Source organism: Petaurus breviceps, unplaced genomic scaffold, assembly GCF_028583685.1.
Source record: "Petaurus breviceps papuanus isolate PSGF00001 unplaced genomic scaffold, PetGlider_PUasm1.0 126, whole genome shotgun sequence".
Taxonomy (NCBI): domain Eukaryota; kingdom Metazoa; phylum Chordata; class Mammalia; order Diprotodontia; family Petauridae; genus Petaurus; species Petaurus breviceps.
In genome coordinates, this window is record NW_027185655.1 from 20517229 (window position 1) to 20538096 (window position 20868).

The following is a 20868-nucleotide window of genomic DNA, read 5'->3' on the forward strand; positions in this document are numbered from 1 at the left end:
TCGAATTCTTACCATACACTCAAGAATTATTATTGACCTGACGTGTGATTTCAAGAGAATGTAAGTTCCTTTAGAGTTAGTCTTTGTACTCTAGACTCTAGCAGGAAGTGTCACACAACAGGTGCTTAATAAATGGCTGTTGAATAATTGGGTTTATAGATTTAGGGAATTCCCAGTGAGGAACACCCCCTGCCAATGTAGATCAGCTCTTTTAGCATCTTAGTGTTAGAGTTTCTTGAAGCATTGAGAGTTTCTGACCTCTAAGTGACCTAGGGTCATACAATTAGTATTTTTCAGAGGTAGAATTTCTTAATCTGGTAGAATATAAGCTACTTGAGGGTAGGAATTGTTTTCATTTCTGTTTCTGTGTCCCCAGTACTTAGCACAGTGCCTCCCACATAATAGGCACTTATTACCCATTTGTTGATTGATTATTGATTCTGAGGAAAGCTCTCTATCCAAATCACAAAAAGGATAGACAATATTTGTGTTGGAGTGCTAATAGAAGGGGTTCCCTGATCAACTGAGCATTTACTAGGGTCTTTGATTCTATCTTCTTGTGGTACAAAAAGACAAGTCCCTTGGTCCCTCCTAGAACAATGTTTACTGATACCTTTGATAGGGGATTGCTGCAAGAAAAATTGGTTTGCAACATCTTACACTGTATACCAAGATAAGGTCAAAATGGGCACATGACTGAAACATAAAGGGTGAAATTATAAGTAAATTAGAAGAGCAAGGAATAGTTTACCTGCCAGATCTTTGGAGAAGGGAAGAATTGATGACCAAACAAGAGACAGAGAACATTATAAAATGCACAGTATTTCATTCTGATTACATTAAATTGAAAAAGTTTTGCACAAACAAAGCCAATGCAACCAAGATTAGAAGGGAAGAAGAAAGCTGGGAAACATGTTTTACAGCCAGTATCTCTGATAAAGGCCTCATTTCTAAAATATGTTGATAACTAAGTCAAATATATAAGAATGCAAGTCATTCCCCAATTGATAAATGGTCAAAGGATATGAACAGGCAGTTTTCAGAGGAAGAAATGAAAGATATCCATAAGCATATGAAAAAAATGCTCTAAATCACTATTGATTAGAGAAATAAAAATTAAATCAGTTCTGAGGTACCACATCACACCTAACATGACTGGCTAACATGACAAAACAGGGAAATGATAGACATTGAAAAAGATGTGGGAAAATTGGAACACTAATGCATTGTTGGTGGAGTTGTGAACTGATTCAACCATTCTGGAGAATAGTTTGGAACTATGCCCAAAGCTCTATGGTGCATACCCTTTGATCCAGTAATACCACTTCTAGGTCTGTATTCCAAAGAGATCATAAAAGGGAATAGGACCCACATGTACAAAAATATTTATAGCAGCTCTTTTTATGGTGGCAAAGAATTGGAAACTGAGGGGATGCCCATAAATTGGGGAATGGCTAAAAGAGATATGGTATATAAATGTAATGGAATACTATTATTGCATAAGAGACAAGGAGCAGGTGGACTTCAGAAAAACCTGGAAAGACTCATATGAACTGATGTTGAGTGAAGTGAGCAGAATCAGGAGAACACTGTACACAGTAACAGCAATATTGCGATGACCGATTTTGTTAGACTCAATTCTTTTCAGCAATGCAAGGATCAAAGACAACTCCAAAAGACTCATGATGGAAAAAGCTGTCCACATCCAGAGAAAGAGCTAGGGAGTCTGAATGCATATGGAAGCATACTATTTTCTCTCTTTTTTCCATTTTTCTTTCTCATGGTTTTTCTCTTTTGTTCTGATTCTTCTTTTACAACATGACTAATGTGGAAATATGTTTAATATGATCATAAATGTATAACCAATATCAGATTGCATGCTGTCTTGGAAATAGGGAAGGGGAAGGAGGGGCAGAAATTTTGAACTCAATATTTTATAAAAATGAATGTTGCAAACTAAAAATAGATAAACAAATTTAAAAAGAAGAATTAGTTTGCTCATAGTCTTATGGGACAGGCTGTTCTTTGTGCTAACCTATCAATGGGAGCCCACAAAGCCTTTTAGTCATTTTGGCTTTCTGCCTTTCAGCAAAGCTAGGATTAGACCAAGGTCATTGTAAGGTAAGCTTTTTTTAGCCAGCACCTTCTCTAGTAAGTGTGTATTTAGAGTCAATATAAAATTGCTTCTTGGAAACAGTCACCTGGATCTTTACTTTTTTAATGTTGAGTAACAATTGATATTTGAATAGGTATAAAATGTCATTCATTTTTTAACTTCCTAAAGCAGGGGGCAGAATAGATTATTTTAAAGAAAATGTATAAGCCTGGTAATTCCTAATTGTTTAGTTCAAATATTCTGTTGTCTTTTATTATATTTCAACTATTATTTCCAAAGCAAAGAGCTTGGAGGAATTTGGGAGAGGTCAGGCAACGTCTTGCCTCTTCTCCACCATCTTGGCTCTGCCTCTCCCCAAATCAAAATGCTTTGGAAAGCTCAGTATAGAAAATATTTCCAAAAAAGAGGATGTATCTTCAGCAAAGTTCTTAATTCAATTGTTATGCCCTCTGGTGGCCTGTTCCTTTATCATTTCTCATTTCTAGTCATTTTTGGAGAAAGCTGGAGTGGCAGTGACCCCTTTTGGCAACCCCAATCACAGTACTTCTTTTAAGGGTCAATATTCTGCTTTGGGATAATTATCAATTCCTAGGTCCAAGGTCTAAAATAAATATAATTTTAGATTCTATACCCCTTTCCATCTCATGCCATCCATATGTTTAAAAGTTGAGGGAGATAAAAAAATGAACGAGCTCTTTATTTATTCTTGGTAAAATTTACTTGTTGGGAACTTTGCAGATAGAATTGACAGTTTAGGTACAAGTTAGGTTAGATGACTTCTAGGTTCCATTCTAAATATCAGTCTACCATTACAAAAACTAATATGGAAAATAATCATACTGATGATTTCATATATATGTTGTTTTAAATCCAGAATAAAAAATCTCTTATTGGAATCCAATCAAATGAATCTACCTTCCTACAAAAGGTAAAGGAACTGGGATCATTTTGCCTGGAAAAGGGAAAGTTGAAACTATGAAAGTCCATAGCAAGAAAAGAGACTAACAGTTACCGACTTCTAATACGGAAGTGAAAGAAGAATGGGTAATATGCAATATGAATCATATGTTTAGCTGTGTAGAGGAATTTCCTAGCAGTGAGTTGTTAAACACTGTGATGAATTTCTAAGGGAGGTTGGAAAAAAGTCTTATATTCTACATGACCCCCATTCTTTCACTCAGTGGTCGAGCCAAAGTGACCCACCTGACCTGCAGCTCCTCAGAGATAACTCCATTTCCTAGCCCTCTGCCTTTGCACACTGTCCCCCAGGCCTGTGATACAATTCCTCCTCACATGCCACTTAGAAGTTCTGGTTTTCATCAAAATTCAGTTTGAGCAAGATCTTTTAAATGAGGTCTGTCCAGATCCCTCCCCGCCCCCCAACTGCCTTGTATGTTTGTTTTGTATCTGTTATGCATCTACTTAAATGTGTACATGTTGTCTCCCCTAATGAAATGTATGCTGCTTGAGGGAAGGGAATATTTCATGTTAGTCTTTCCCTGGTACACAGATGCTTAATAAATATTTATTGACTGATTTATTCCACAATGAGCTTTAAAACTAGAAAAAATTCTCAGCTGACTGAGGTGGTTTATATATTATCATGACTAAGGGCAGGAATGTGGATTTCTTCTGGTCCCATACAATCTGAGATATTCAAATTTATAATTACAAAGCATAGTTGGGGAAGCCAAGATGACAGAGTATAGGCAGCGACCCAGCTGAGCTCTCCCAACATTCTCCTCCAAACAACTTTAAAATAACTCCTCAAATTAAATTTGGGAGCAGCAGAGCCAGTAAGAGACAGCTTAGGAGGTCTGCTGGAGAGGTCTTGACACCAGGGTGGACACCAACCAGTACTGCAGCATACTGTGACCACTGATAAAATGGTCAAAAATGGTATAAACAGGTAGTTTTTGGAAGAAGAAATGAAAGCTCCCAATAGTCACACTGAAAAATGTTCTAAATCACTACAGATCAGAAAAATGAAAATGAAAATTATTGAGGTATTATGCCTCAAACCTATCAGAAATGACAAAGGCAGGAGGTAAGAGGAAAAATAGGTATACTAATAAACTATTAGTGGAGTTGTGAATTGGTCCAAATATTCTGGAGGACAATTTAGAATTATTCCCCCAAAGCATAAAAGAATGTTTGTGCCCTTTGACTCAGCAATACCACTGCTAGGTCTATGCCCCAAAGAGATCAAAGAAAAAGGAAAAGAAGCTGTATGTATAAGAAAAATTATAGCAACTTTTTGTGGTGGCAAAGAATTGAAAATTGAGGGGATGCCCATTAATTGGGGAATGATTGAACAAGTTGTAGTATATGACTGCGATGGAATACTATTGTGCTATAAGAAATGATGAGGGGGGTTGGTTTCAGAAAAAATATGACAAGACCTATATGAACTAATGCTAAATGAAGTGAGAACTAGGAGATCTTTTAGTACAGTAACAGCAATGTTGTAATGATGTGAAAGACTGTGAAAGACTTGGCTACTCTGATCCAAGATAATTCCAAGGGACTCATGATGAAAAACTCCCATCCACCTTCAGAGAGAAAACTGATAAACACTGAGGGAAAACTGAAGTATAATTTTCTCACTTTCTAATTTATTTTGCTTTTTATTTTTGGCAATATGGGTCATACAGAAATAAATTTTGCATGATTTCACACATATAACTGATATCGTTTGCTTGCCTTTTAGTGGACTGGGGAGGATTTAGAAAGAGGAAGACAATTTGGAAATCAAGATTTATAAAGGAAAATGTTTAAAATAAATAATAAATTTATTTTTTAAAAAAGAAAATGTATGGATGGAGGCAAGAATTAGAATGTTTAGTCCAAGAAACTGCAAGGATGCCAGTGTTATTGAATTACGGAGTATGTGGGGGATGGGGTAAGATGTGAGACTGAAAAGGCAGGAAGGGGTGAGGTTATAAAGTGTTTTAAGTGAAAAAACAGAAAATTTTACATTTCATCCTGGGGATGATAAGGAGTCATTGGAGTTTATTGAAAGGAGAAGTGGGGTTGACATGGTAAGATCTGTGTTTTAGGAAGATCGGGTTGTAACAGGGAGAGAAGTTTGAGGCAGGGAAACCCATTGAAAGTCCATTGCAATTGTTCAGGTATGAGATGACAAAAGCCTTCGCTAGGGTGATGGCCATGGCCAAAAAGAGAAGAAGGTACCTATGAGAGATATTACAAAAGATAAATCCTAAGTTTTAAGCCTTGGTGACAAAGAAGGTGATGGTGCTCTCCATGGTAACAGGGGGAAAGGATTGGAGAGAAAGATAAGTTTAATTTTAGACTTGTCCAATAGTCAGTTGGAAAGAATAATCTGGAAGTTAGGGTGACATAAATCAATCTGAGGATCATCAGCATAGAGATGAGAATTGAATTCACGAGAGTTGATAAGATCACCAAGTGAAATGGAGGAAAAAGAGGGGAAAGTGGGGAAAAAGAGAGGATGGGCAGAGTTTTAAGGGATATCCATAGTTACTGGGTGTGACTTGGATGAAGATCCACCCAAGGAGTCTGAAAAGGGGCAGGAAGGAGCTAAGAGGTCTTATTTCTGAAAAGTTTATTTAATCTTTTAGTCTTAAACATTCTTTATAATTTTTTCTCTCTTTTTTATTTTTTAGTTTGCATCACTCATTTCCACAAGATTTTGAGTTACAAATTCTCTCCCCAATTTTCCCTACCCACCACCCCAAAACAGCGTTCCCACTGAATATCCCCTCCTCCAATCTGCTCTCTCCCATATCTTCCCCCATTCCCCCTTTGACTTTCCAGTAGGGCACGGTGGATCTCTATGCCCCAGTGCCTGTATATCTAATTTCCCAGTTACATGTAAAATATTAATAATAATACGTATATATATTTTTAAACATTTGATTTTAAAACTTTGGATTCCAGATTCTTTCCCTTCCTCCCTTGTCACTTACCTTCACTGGGAAGATAAGCAATTCAATATAAGTTGTACATGAGTAGCTATGCAAAACATTTCCATAGTGGACATATTGTGAAAGACTGACTGTATTTCCCTCCCTCCTATCCCACCTCCCACTTGTTCTATTCTCTACTTTGATCCCATCCCTTTTCAAAAGTATGTGCTTACAACTTACCTCCCCCACCCCAGCCTGCCCTCCCTTCCATACTCCCCCCTCTCATCCCCTTCCCCCCACTCTCCTGTAGGGTGATATACCCTATGTAGTATATATGTCATTCCCTTCCTGAACCAAATTCAATGAGAATGAGGTTGACCCATTCCCTTTTGCCTTCCTGTTCTTCCCCTCCATTGTAACAGTTTTCCCTTGCCTCTTTTTTTTTTTTATTTTCTTAAGCAATCGGGGTTAAGTAACTTGCTCAAGGTTACACGGCCAGTTATTTCTGGGTGTGGTGCTGAGTGTCTGAGCCCGGGATTGGATCTCCAGGTCATCCCGACACTGGAGCTGGTGCTCTTACTCACTGAGCCACCTGGCTGCCCCTAAGCAATTGGGGTTAAGTAACTTGCTCAAGGTTACACGGCCAGGTGTTTCTGGGTGGGTGCTAAGTGTCTGAGCCCGGGATTCAATCTCCAGGTCTTCTCAACACTGGAGCCGGTGCTCTTACTTGCTGTGCTACCTGGCCGCCCCTCCCTTGCCTCTTCTATATGAGATAGTTTATCCCATTCTGTCTCTCCCCATCTCCTCTCATTATATTCCTCTCTCACCTCTCAATTTCACCTTTTAAGTATCATCCCTTCCTATTCAATTGATCCTGTGCCCTCTGCCCATGTATACTTGTACACATATATACACACACTCACATATGTATTCATATGCACATATACCCTCCTATACAGACATATATATGTGTGCATACTTATACACACATATACGTACATATATATATATATGCACACATATATATTTCTATTCCCTTCACCTATCCTCATACTGAGAAAAGTTTCATAAGGTACAATTATCATTTTTCCATGTAGGAATATAAGTTTTTCAACTTTGATAAGTTCCTTATGATTTCTTTTCCCTGAGGCTTAAACATTCTTAAGCTGGGAATTATGATAAAGCTATTAATCAATGATATTTTTTTTAAAAAGCATAGCTATGTGCACTTAAAATCCTGAGAAAAGGTTAATGTTTAATTCCCATGGTTCTCAGATCATAACATATGGTAGCAAGCTCACCTGTTCTTCACTCGGGTTTTAGACTCTCGGTACCACAGGCTGAACTCCATTGAACCTGAAATGTCAATAGCCAGCCCACCCTGGAACTCCACATTGGCTTTCAGCCCAGACTGCAACTGGATCACCTAGAAGCAGAGGAGCCGCATGTTAGCACAGACACTTTCCAGAGGCACATTTCCATTAGCCCTCCATCTTCTCCTCCTCCCACCCCAGTGGAAATTCAGAATGGAAAGTTGCAGTTGGAGATACTTAGAGTCAATTTTCAGAACATGGCAAAATGTTAAGTTTCCATTGGGATGCCATATAGGATGCACATTTCCTAGTGCATGGGAAAAGGTCATATTCTTCCAGTAAAAGAGGGATGAAAATAATGTTTGTAATTCAGGTGATCAAATAAATTTATTTTAAGAATTATGATGTTTTCTTCATTTGAGTTCTAAGCAGTCTAAGACTAATTAGTGATCTATTCCCATTTCATTGTATTCTTTCCCAAAATTGTTATTAGGAGTACAAGCCAGGAGAGGGAGAGACTGATTGCTATATCTAAACTTTACATATTTCCCAGCACTAGCAGAGCACTATTTATAAGTCAAGTTTAATCAGTGTTTGACAAATGAATGAGTTATTTAAACAATAAATAATTCCCAGAATTTAATTTAAATATAATTTATTTAAAAAACGTAATTTATTTAAAAAATAAACAATTCCCAGAATCTGGGAAGAGTTAACAGATTTTAAAAATATTACAGGTGGAAACAAAAAAAAATACAATATGAAGAATTAATCAATTAACAAGCATCGATGAGCCATGCCCTATGCTTGGTGCTAGGGATACAAAGACAAAAATGAAACAGTCGCTACCTTCAAGGAGTTTACATTCTATGGGGGGAAAATACATAAACATATGAGTATATATATAAAATATACTCAAAGTAAGTACAAAATAATTTGAGGAGGAGGAAGGCTAGCCACTGACACCATGTAAAGCCTCACTTCCAAGAGGGTGATTTTGGCTGTGGCAAAGTACATGGTCTCTCCAGGAATGGATCACTTTAATGTGAATGATCTTAATGATGGCTTCCTTATATAATGTCCAATATCTCTCCTTTGAATTCTCATTGGCTGACTCACTGCATGGAAAGTTTGAAAACGGTCATTTCTTAGGAGGAGAAAAAGTACAGAAACCAAGAAGAGCCCATCTCTCCCTGACACAAGATGCATTGAGCAGAGGCTGGGAGCAAGAGATGACCAGGTGGCCTCTTGAGGACCTTCATTGCTGGTCATGTGCTGTGTGAGCTCTGGACACCTGTGTCCTGGTAGCCAAACTGGCAGTAAGAAACACAAATTGTCAAGGTGGTGTCCAAGTTTCCAGAATGATGATCAAGTTAGGAGAGGGTTGGCAGGGTGATTTAAAATAAAGCCACAGTTATAGCTTGTTGTTTGACATTTGGCACGGCAGCAGATCAGCAGCAAAGAGTAACTGGCCTCACAGGCATTTTCCAGACCGGTGCTGGCCTTGTCTGAGCTTGTCTCCAATTCTTGACATTTTCATCAAAAGTAGGTCAGGGAGGTGGTTGGACCCGTGTGACGTGGGAGTCACTTTTAGGTTTTTTGTTTGTTTTCTGTTTTTGTTTTTTTGGAGGAAGGCAAGACAAGTGGGGTTAAGTGACTTGCCCACGGTTACACAGCTAGTAAATGTGTCAAGTGTCTGAGGCCAGATTTGAACTCAGGTTCTCCTTACTCCAGGGCCGGTACTCTATTCACTGTGCTACGTAGCTACCCCAGGGTCACTTTTAGAAAGGACAATAGCCTGGGGCTGAGCAACACCAGTCTAAGTTTAGTCATTAAGACCTAGAACATCACTGCTACTAGCAAGATGACCAACTTCTTTTGATAACTAACCTACTCAGACTAAATCAATTATCTTTTCATCCATTACAAAAAATCATCCCCTCCCTCCATACAAATAGCCCACATTTTATTCTCTAAAGGAAAACACAGATGTCAGTCTACCAGGACTCCCAACAAATGAGGAAGGAAATGTTAAGCAAAGGGGACAGAAACCTAATCACCGAGGAACTCAAAAAATATCATCGAGGCTTGTACCTAATTTCTGTTTAAATGATAATTTCTGATGAAAGTCCAGGCTTCTCAGTGCATTCACCTGTGCCAAGTTAAGCACTCAAGAGAAGTGAAAATCCCTCTATCCACGGCCAGTCTACATATTATGATGGTCGCAGCTTAATGAATTATAATTAATATTAAGGAACGTGAGTGATAATAGCTAGAGAAAATTGCAAATGACATTTTCTATTTCTAATTAGAGGTGCTTCAAAATCATGTTGTCCCTGCCTCATAGCACCAATTTTCTTTCCTTCATTCCTCAGGGCTCAGCTGCCTAGATTGGAGAACGGCTGGTTCTTACCTCACTGCTTTATATTCAGGGGTCTGTCTCCTTTTATTTTATTGGATCACAGATCCAGAGTTGGAAGAGACCTCAGAGCCATTTAGATCAATCCCTTTATTTTACAGGAGGAGAAACTGAGACTTAGGTAGAGGAAGTGATTTTCCCAAGGTCACACAGCTTTCTCTTTCCTCAAACTATCAATCTAGCCATCCACCAGGACACCAGGCCTAGACAGCTGTGGGCATCTAGCCATCTGCCCTGATGTGAACTCTCTCCTCTCCTGCCCCCTCTCTTTGCTATTGCTTTGGGAATAATATTTAATTTGGCATCAACATCGCTAATGACAGGGCACAACCATCTACTACGCTGTAAGTCCATTTATAATCCCTGGAACTGCCCGGGGCCAAAGCTTCTGTCCTTGGCCCCAGCTCCCTAATAGATATTTTATCCCACTATGAAGCTTTTTGAGGGTAAGGCCTATATCTTTGTTCCCTTTGTAGCCCTATTCTGGTACAGCGCCTGACACACAGTAGGTACTCAACGAAAGCTTACTGATTTATTAAGCTTAAAATTCATCTTGGTGGGTATCCTAAGATACAATCTGAAGAACAGTCAGTCTGTGCTAACAATGCTCACACTGGGTAAATACTGAATGCTGAAGCAGACCCTAAGATTCAAGAAAAGCTCTTCCCATGGCTATCATCCTGACACCTGGCATTGACCTAGCTTTAAATAAAGCTCTAACGTCACGTCACTCACGCCACATAAAGAGTTTGGAGGTGGGTGCTACTGGGCCTTAGTGTCCGCATTTTACAGATGAGGGGATTGGGAATCAGAGAGGTTAAGTATCTTGCCTATGGTCACTCAGTGTCAGGACTGTGAAGCCAGATCTTGCTGATGGCATGACCCGAACTCTACTGACTACAGAAACACTCTGTCCATAAGCCAGTGTGCCCTTTCCAAGGAGAGATGGTCTCGTTTCATTGTGGCTTTTGATGAATGTTAAATATAGGAAATATACTGGATCCTTGAAGAATAGGCCTCCTATGTACCAGGCATTATGCTAAGTGCTAGAAAAACTGCTTCATTGCAGAATTCAGAGTATTGGCCTGGATCACTGTGGTAGGGCTGCCAGAGGACTATTTTCTTGATGAAAGAGATTGTGATGTATTGTACTGGAGTACAAAGTAATTCCCCTTTATCTTCTGAATTGCAAGAAAGTTCTTTCACATAGACAGTAGCAGTTGTCTATGTGTATTAATTATTTTTATACAATTTTTTATATTTGTATAAATTTAAATTTTATAATATATGATTATACAATTAAAATTTATAATTATATGATCTATACTTAAGCTTATTAAATAAAATTAAAATATGATTTTATATTTTAATTAAAATTTATGCATATAAATTATACAGAATTTATCTAGTGCTGTAAGGTTTGCAAAGCATTTTATATCACTCTATCATCCAATTTTCACAATCTTGGGGAGTAGATACAATTATCATTCCCAGTTTACAGATGAGGAAATGGGGTGAAATGACTTGCCCAGGGTCACACAGCTAGTGAGTGTCTGAGTTAGATTTTAACTCAGGTCTTCTTGACTCCAGGCCTAGCACTCTGTCCATTGAGCCACCAAACACACAGGGAGTGACTAGGGTTATGATTTTGTAAGATGCTGTGAGGGAAACATCAAAGTATTGTTGTATTTGAGACAGTGGCTCAAATCTTTTTCTGAGAATTGTATGACACAGAGGACAAGATCGTGTTTTTGTCTCACATATTTCCCCTTATTTGATAGAGTACCAGAAGACTTGGTTCACTTTCTGGCTCAGCTACTCACTAGCTATGTGATTTTGGGTGCTCTTGGACAAATCTCTCAGCTTTCCTGACTTTTGGTTTCTTCAGATCTAAAATGGGGATAATAATGGTCCCACCCCCGGCCTCCTGAGGTGTTGTAAGGACCCAGGGAAGGACCTCACATATGGCACCATGACGTACATCATAAATGTAAGCAATTCTGCTACAGGAACAAACTTCTCTTGGGCATGCTTCCCTCCTGCACTTTGGACAGTTCCCTGTCCTGCTGACATTTGGGGATCGGCTCTTTCCTGGCTGAGGAGAAGCTACCCACTAAGCGGATTTTGCCAGCCAGACAGCTTAGTGTGACTAGCAATACTCCCTGCACAGGAGGGCAAGCAGAGTAATCCCATCTACCCTGCTTGGCACAGCAGGGCATTTGCTGCCAAACTTTCCTTCCATGTCAGCACTTGACCTAAAGTGATACCTGCCCCTGCTCCTGGGAGCCATCAGTCGAGCCATTACTGATGTGTGCTTCAAAATTAATGGGGCCTCAAGCGACATGCTTGCCTCACAGTCACTCTAGTCCTGCCAGAGCAATCAGAGTTTGTCTGGGGAAAGTCTGCTTATCATACTCTGGTTTAAGGAAAGGGGAGTGCCCATCTTTCCTCCTGACTGCTCTACACACCGGATTATGGCCGGCATGTGACTGGTTCTTATCTGGATTCAGCTCATCCTTCGCCACCGAATGACTGACCTCCATGCACGGGGTACAATGCAACTGTCTGGAGGCTCATTTTCTCCAGTGGGGTCCCCCCATCTTAATTTATCCTGTACATATTTTGCTTATGCATAGTTGTCTTCACATTGTCTCCTCCATTAGTCTGTGATGTACTTGAGAGAGGGCCAATTTTTTGTCTCTCTTTGTATTTCCAGCATTTAGTAAAATGCCTGGTGTGTAGCAGTAAGCACTTAATCAATGTTTGTTGATTGACTGCTCAACATGAGAAATGCCTATGCACATTTTAGGTTGTTTTTAAGAGATGTCTGTCATCGGTACAACATTCTCACAGAGGCTGGGTTACAGCATGAAATTCTGACATGATGAAAGAACTAATCTCGGGGGAGCTATAGTAAAACTATCTCTTCGCTTTTCTAGCTTCCAAATGCTATGATTCTATAATAAGAGCCGATGTTGTATAACTTTTAGCTGGAAGAAACAAGTGGTAACAAAACCAATGAAAGTGAAAGAATAGTGCTGCAGGAAGCATGTAAGAAAACATCTTCTCTGTGCCTCTCACTTACCAGGTGAGGAGATGAAGATTCAGAGACTGGCCTGAACCACGGTCATGCAGAGAGAGACATGGGGAGTGGGAGCGGGGGAGGAACCAGCACTTACTACGTCCCTCCTAGGTGCCAGAGACTATGCTAAATGCTTTACAAATATGTCTCATTTGAACCTCATCACAGTCCCAGGAGGTCAGCACTATTACTGGCTGAGAACAGAGCTATGCTCTCCTGATTTACAGTTCAGAGCTTTGCATTTATTTTTCTAAGCTGACAACACAAATAAACCAACAAAAAATGTCCAACCAACAAAAAGAATAAGCCTTAGAGTTCTTAAGTATATAACCCAATAGCCTCTCCATCTACACCTGGGCATGTGTTGGAGCCAATTCCTATGAGATCACAAGAGCCTATTGTTGAATTTTCAGTGTGAGTATATACACTTAAGAAATTGTCAATCCTACAAATCAGGGCTTAATTCATGATTTTGTTGATTGTCTAGATTTAATAAAGTGATGGAAAAATTGTGAGTAATGTTAAAGAGTGTCATGTACACACACACACACACCATCTCAAAGCCAGTTGTTAAATATTTACCAGAACATCCCTGACTATATGGTAACATGAGGGTTGTTCTTAAAACTATCATACTAAAAAAGCCATGAAACTGGACTGATACACTTCAAAAATATTTTTAATTAAAGGTCTAAACCAAAAGGATTTTCTAAAAACCTTCTTTAATCATTAAAATATCCATTGCCCAAGCATCTCAGAGTTTGACCATGAGGTTTTTGGCCCTATTGTTGAAGCACTGTGCTATCAGACCGTGAGCTAGGTAGGAATGTTTATAAAGTCCTTTATGAGGAAGATGAGGATCAAGTGAGTAATAAAAGGAATTTCCTTCTTCACAAATGTTGGAGTAGGAGGGGAGCCATTTGAAATATTACTAATGTGAGTAAATTTTCTTTAAAGCCTTCAAGAAATGCGATCCTGGGGTTAATTTTAGGATCACCAGTCTGGAGCTAGAAGGATTCATTGAGACTCTGGTCTAATCCCAAACACGCAGATGAGGAAACTGAGGCCTGCTGAGGTTTGTCCAAATACACACAGATACAGAGAGAGGCAGAATTTGAATGCAGGTCCTGATGCTACTATAGTTAGTGATTTTCCCACTGTATCAGCAAAGCCACTAGTCTGGCCAGTTTAAAGATTGGCCGCAGCACTGGACACAATTTTGATGTCATCTCGCCTAGGTGTCTGCCTTCAGGCCAGAATTTGCTCTACGTTCTCTTGCTTGGCAAAGCCCCAGAGGCGGGACAATACCACACCTGCTTCATGACATCAAAGGTGGCCTTCTCCATATTTCCTTTGTCCCATTAGTACCAATATTTTCCCTTTGTGCTGAAGAATGAGAAGGGCATTTCTTAGTAAATGTACAAATGGGTAGGAGGTTCCTTGGTGCTTACCCACGATCACATAAGAAAGGAACCAAGTGGAGATGGGGGTGAGTGATGGACAACGGCCTCATTCGTTACCTGTGAATAATCCGTCAGGAGGATAAGTCCTTTCACCACACTGACGGGGTCCCCGGACGCCGACAACATCTTGGCCATCAAGTCGCTGTAGCCGTTGAAAAAGGTAACAGGTCTGAGCTGGATGTCAAACAGAATGGCGGACATGCCGGCAAAGGAATCAAGGTTCTCCTCACCCTCATCAGGGGTGGCTGCAATTAAGGCTTCTAACCCTTGAGCTTCCAGAAGCACCTAGAAAGAGAAAGACGACCATAAATAACATCCACAACCAGGCTGCCCAGGGAAGACCCAGCTCGGTGGACGGGTCACAGGGACCGTGGCAGGTAGCAGCTGGAGAGCCCACGTGGCCACCTGAAAGGTCAAGCATCCAGAGCAGAGGATCTTAACCTCATCTGTCACCCCTTCGACCTGCTTAAATAACTGAAGGAAATGTTCAATTTCAGTTAGAGATTAGTAAAAATGAAGATGTATTTTTTTTCTATCCAACTTCATAGACTCCCTGAAATCTACCCTGGGGAGTGTAGACTATACCTGAAATAAAGGAAAGTCTCTTGTATAGGAAGGAGATTCCCTCCTTCTCACAAAGAGCTTTGGGGAAGGACAAAGAAAAGAACTGGGCAGTATGGGAAAGTGCTTTAATCTATACTGTGAGGGATAGTATTTTCTCTGCTGAGACCACAGAACCACTGGAGTATTAAAGCATAACTAATATAGGATCATTGATTTAGACCTGGCAGGGACCTCAGAGACTGTTTAGTACAATGTACCCATTTTGTAGATGAAGAAACTGAGGCCCAGCAAGGTAAAGGAACTTGGCAAAGACCAGCTGCCTTGCACTTAGGTCACAGTGTGGCTACTGAATTCATAGCTAGGGTTCATACACAGCTATATTTTTCCTTAGAAGATGAGCATCTAATTAAAATGCAGTAAAGTCTAGGAGACAGTGCTCAGTTCCATGAGTTGGGGATCCCATTTGGATCCCGTAAGTGTTCCAGGGATCCTGAAGAACTGCACCGGGAAGCTGAGGGTCCAGAGCAGAAGGGTCCCTAGTGAGAGAGGGAGTCCAGGGGTGGGAGAGACAGTAACTCAGTGGACCTACTCTCTCTGGGGAGAGCCTCATGTCTTGGGAACTGTGTGTGGATTCTACCCCTGCCCCGTGCCCCAATGGAGTAACTTAATTTCCTTTTCCCTTTTCTTTTAGTTAGGTTAGAGAAGGCCTTTGCAAGGACTGAGAAATTAAGAGCATTTTGTAAAATGCTGTCTGGTTGCTAAAACTGTTTATCACCTTTTATCTGGTAACAAACTTCAGCCCACTGCCAGGGTAGGCCTTCATCCTTGTGGAGAAATGCTAGTTTCAAGACTCTTTGTGAACAGTGCCACATGGACTTTGTGAAAAGCTCTCTGGTTTGGTTTGCAGGGGACAATAAATGCTTAACTTCACAGGGAGGTGTTTTTCATCAGTATTATTCTGGACAATGAAAAGAACCATATCTTTTTTGGATGAGGCTAAAGGTCTGGACACTAGCCATCCATTGAGTGCTATGTTCTTTTCTTTCCATCTCTAGAAATACTGTGAAAAGAACATAGCTAACTTTTTAGACTTGTCATATGAAATTAGTCAGTCTAGGGAAGTCCAGTATTCTTTGTAACATGATACCGGTAACGGAAACACCCAAATAATCATTACGTGGAGTTCTAGGGAATTACATTAGTAGGTCAAGTCAAACTTTTGTGAGAAAGGTGAGGAACAAAGAGCACAAATTGCATTTTGTGATCATGTGAGTCTGGTCACAAATTGTTTCATAGGTTCATTTTTTAAGATGTCAGATATATATCTAGTACAATTTCTGATGCTATCACCAGTCTCTTGCAGTCTCAGCTTAAACCAAAATCATGAGTAGTCTTCAGTAAATGTTGACCTCAGCCCAATTGTTTTTTGTTGTTGTTGTTGTTAATTTAGTGAAAATGAGAATTCTCTACATGGAATGAGAATTACCTGGCTAGCGTGCAGGTGAGTATCCTCCAAATACTGAAGGATGTTCAAGTTACTTCTCCTTAAAATGCCAGAGCCAGAGTAGAGAATATCAAGGCTGTAAGTGGAGGTTGAATGAGAATCACCTGTTGGCAACAAAGATCCAGGGTGTAAGTCAGTAAGGATGCCCCACAAACATGTCAAAGCAAACACACAAGCCTGGGCATCGAGCAGAAAAGAACGAGGGCCCTCTGTCCAGTTACATACGTTCTATGTAGCCGGTGTAGGCAGACGAGGAGCCGCTCTTGGAGAAACGGTCATAATTGTGAACGACCATCTCCTTCAGGACTCGACGGACCATTTTGCTGCAATAGACAAAAAGAGAAAGTTGGCATTTTAGTGATAACAAAATGGCTCTTTTCCAAGTTAAAATTGGCTGGGCTTGGAGGAGGCAGAGCAGGGAGAGAAAAAGAAAGACTCAATTTTCCTAATGCTATTCTAAGACTGAAGAAGAGACTGGACAGAAGGACATGTTAGAGCTCACCTTTTCTATCCCTTTGACATTTAGAAATTAGTTAAATGCAAAAGGGAGAGTTGTGAGAGGATATACAATAGAAGCAGAGTCTGCTGAGGCGGATTTGATCCCATTAAGAAGATGCAACTTGTATGAGGAAAACGAGTGTAGGCTTACTGAGCCCTTTGTGTGGAAGATGTGCCAAAGCAGAGGGGGCGAGGATATTGGTAGAGTGAAAGTGAGTGGCCTTTGAAGTATGAAGCACTTCAAATCCTGCCTCTGGCACGTGCTGCTGGTGTGACCTTGGGCAAGTCACTTAACCACCATGGGTCTCAGTTTCCTCACCTGCAAAATAAGGGCATTGGTAGAAGGTCCCAGCTAGGACTAAATCTATGACCTATAGACCTCGACAGCGTTTTTCTAGATCCTCTTAGGAGATCAGTAGTTAATGGAATTGCAAAGTAGAAGTATGGATTTTTTCCAAGCCATGGGTTTAGCTCTCATCCTAGGCCAGAGACGATGTCCTGAGAGACTGTCTTTCTTTTGAGTACTCCTCATCAATTTAATTCACAGTATCTAAAATGATACTAGCACTTTATTTGCTTATATATTACTTATTTATATGGCACTTTAAGGTGACAAAGTATTTTGCACACATTATCTCATAAAGGCAAATTCAAACTCAGGTCCTTCTGCCTCCAGATCGAGTGCTCCATCCATGGCAACATTCTCTGGCTTCCTAAGAATCCAAGAGCTGGGAGGGGCAGCGGGAGACAGAAACCATCTAGTCCGACCCATGACTAAGCCTTTCCATAAACCTCTCAGGAACGGGTTGAGCTGTTTCTGCTTGAAGAGTTTCAGTGTGGGAAAACCCACAGCCCGAATTGTGGGGAAGCTTTTCTTTGTACCAAGTTGACCTCTGCCTCACTGTCATTTTTACCCACCACTTCTCAATCTCTTTCACCAAACCTTGAAGTGCCAACTATGTACAGGCCGTGTTGTCTGGCATCGGGCACAGCACAGCAACCACTTTACCAACCCAACCCAATGCCTGTTAATTTATGTATAATCTATTCCTTTGAAAAAAGAAACTGAAACTCAGAGAGGCTGCGAGTTAGGGCACAGCCAAGGTCTCTTGTGACCTGCTCAGCCCTACGCTCTTTCAATTTCACTACATGACCTTACTTTGTAGTTTTAAAGTTTTATTCTAGGACTGGCTATAAAGAGAGGCAGAGTGGCATAGTGGATAAAGACCCAGCCTGGGAGCCAGAAATCCCTGCATCCAAGGACTTCCTCTAACGTAAATTACAGGTTACATGACTCTAGGAAGGGTTTGCTGGGAAATGTTTAACTACATGCAGGATATGTTTCGGTTTAATCTTCATTATGAATATTTTCTCTGTGAGCCAGAGTCCTGGGTCACTGGGGCACTAGAAGCCTCAGCTCTGCCAGTGATTCACGGAGGGACCATGGGAATTTTATCACACCTTTTCTGAGCTTTGCTCTTTTTCTTCTAGGGCATTGTACTCCATAAATCCTGAGATCCCTTGGCTCACAAACAAAAGACCTAAGGGAACGAAGAGTGTTCATGTTTGGGGTCTCCACCTCCCCAAGATTAGAAAGAAAGCAGAGAGAAGAGGTGGTTTAAAAACATGAACACTGTTGGGAGGCATTTGTCTACCAGGCTGCTTTCCTGACTGTCCCCAAAGCTACAGTGTGAGTGTGTGTGTGTGTATGAGTGTGTGTGTGTGAGTGTGAGTGTGTGTGTGTTGGGGGGGGTGCTTTTTCTCCAACCTGATACATACAATCTTCAGCAGAACCTTAGCCCAGTCTTTAGTTCTGGGCAATGGGACACCCCAACCTTGGACTGGTCCCGACAGACAAGCTGGAGAGATACTCTACCTTGCAGGCAATTGAAAGCGCAGAATGTCCTGGACCACAGAGAGCATATATTTGTTCATTTCTTTGGGGAGCTCGCCAATAGAAAGCAGGATGTTTTTGACTTCCACGTAGGATGGGTTATTATTCAGGATGATGGCAGCTGCGGTGGTACGCACTGTCTTCTCATGGACCTTCCGATTCTGGTGGTAAATCCTGTTCATGACGGTCTTCACCTGGGCACAGGAAGGTCTGTTTTAGTCAGGGCAGATCTGGCCCTTTGGCACCCAGGGTTCTATTCAAGGCTGGAGGGCAGCAAGGAGGCTCTGGCAAGACTGGCATTTCACGCCAGTTCCCTGGCACAATTCTCAAAGGGAGCTTTCCTGCCTTTTATCCTTCCCACTCTAAGTCACCACAGAGAATCCACCGTGAATTAATGTACCACTTTGTGGTCACAGATGGTGGTTTTTTTGTTTTTGTTTTCAGAGAGGCCGCTAGGTGGATAAACAGATATTCAGGATAGACCTGAGTTCAAATCCTGACTCAGACATTTACTAGCTGTGTTACCCTGGACAAATCCCTTGCCTTCTCAGCTTCGGCTTCCTTATTTGTAAAATGGAAATAATAACAGGGTTACTGTGAGGACTAAATGAGATAACTACACAGACATCACTCTGCAAGCCCTCAAGCACTATATACGTGCCAGCTATCACTATTAGCCAACAAGCTGGCACACTGAGCGACCGGGGGCAAATCACTCAACTTTGGGAGATTACCTTCTGTAATGTGGATAATAACGGCACCTAGCTCACAGGGCTGTTGTGAGGAGCAGACGGGAAGGTCTCTGCAGGGGCTTTGGAAACTTTCAAACACAAGAGAGATGGCAGCCGGGAGCCCGCTGTGTGCTGAGCACTGGCCGGGCATCTGGAATCCTGCTTCTTCTTTCCTACCCATGGCTCCCTTCTTCCTTAGACCAATGCCTCAGAGACTCCCAGAGTCGGCTTTAGACATTGAAATCACCAGGGGAGGAATGGGGGCCTAAGGTACGTGGCAAACCAGGAGTGCCACACAGGAGCACACACACACACAGACACACACACACATAGACACACAGACAATACACACACATACACACACACACAAAGACACACACAGACACATAGACACACACACACACACACCCTCAGCAAACTCCACCATTTGGTTAAACAATGACCTCAGGGAGCCCAAAAGAAGTAAGAACTGCTTCTTAGAAAGCACGATGGACATCTCAAAGTCTAAGGATCTTCCTAAGTGTGGCTAATAAACCACACAAATAAGAGAAAAAATAATGACAAAAATGCTTAGCTAAAATTCTTTGACTTGATGGAGAGGAAAAAGAGACCTTTGAAGCAAGTGATGTCGTTTTATATAAATTAATGTAAGGAAAAAAGTGCCTGTTAACTTGCCTTGTTCTGTAATTGCAAGGACCCTTTTAACCTGCCCCTGCAACACTGATAACTGCAGAATTAATCCCAGGCCCCAGTGAGAGCCCTCTCATCTCCAGCCTTGAGACTTTTGTGCCAGAACTAGGGACCTGTCTCTGCCTTCCACCAAAAAACAAATCAATATTAGAGCTGACTTCGTATTTATTTTGCATATATTTGGTTATTTATTTCCGTGTGCACATGCTGTATTCCAAGTAAAACAAAAGCTCCCTGAGGGCAGGAACCATTTTGTTTTTGTCTTTGTGTTTCCAGGGCCTAGTGTAGTAGGAGGCAGTAAATAAATGCTTGTTAAACTGAGCCAAATTAATCATCCCCTTTTAAAAAATCATGTACGTTTAATTTTTTTAATTGTCCAGGCTACACTTCATGTTATTGGCTGAGTGTAAAGCAGGCTCAGGGACACCAAAAGGTGTTAGCCACTGGAAAACATCTCCCTCTAGAACTCTGAGTTCTGTGCCCAGGACCACATGACATGGTATGATATGATACAGAGGTCTGTGACTAGGCCTATGTTGGTGGTGGGACAAAGAGGCGATTAAAAACAAAGGAGGTGACATTAGAAGAACCCCAAACTCTTGGTTAGAGCTGTCTATGATGCATATGACAGATTATTATTTTGAGTAAGATTTGGTTGAACTAAGTGAGGGTTGTTTGCATTTCACTTAAATTCAACCAATCCC

General features: G+C 41.0%; 3 protein-coding genes across 3 annotated transcripts in view; 2 read left to right on the top strand and 1 right to left on the bottom strand.

The window, feature by feature from the left end:
• The window catches only part of LOC138165848 (alcohol dehydrogenase E chain-like), a 417804-nt gene that overhangs the window by 21268 nt on the left and 375668 nt on the right, over nt 1–20868 (top strand). The window lies entirely within an intron of this gene.
• LOC138165852 (all-trans-retinol dehydrogenase [NAD(+)] ADH7-like) overlaps nt 1–20868 on the top strand; it is a 224302-nt gene that overhangs the window by 21268 nt on the left and 182166 nt on the right. The gene's annotated exons all lie outside the window — the stretch shown is intronic.
• Nucleotides 1–20868, bottom strand: part of MTTP (microsomal triglyceride transfer protein) — a 65334-nt gene that overhangs the window by 3706 nt on the left and 40760 nt on the right. The window contains exons 12-16 of the mRNA XM_069094143.1: nt 18726–18937; nt 16577–16674; nt 16334–16455; nt 14341–14568; nt 7308–7432 (exon numbers count right to left, since the gene is read on the bottom strand). Coding sequence (XP_068950244.1) covers nt 7308–7432; nt 14341–14568; nt 16334–16455; nt 16577–16674; nt 18726–18937 — 785 coding nt within the window. The remainder of the gene's footprint in view (nt 1–7307; nt 7433–14340; nt 14569–16333; nt 16456–16576; nt 16675–18725; nt 18938–20868) is intronic.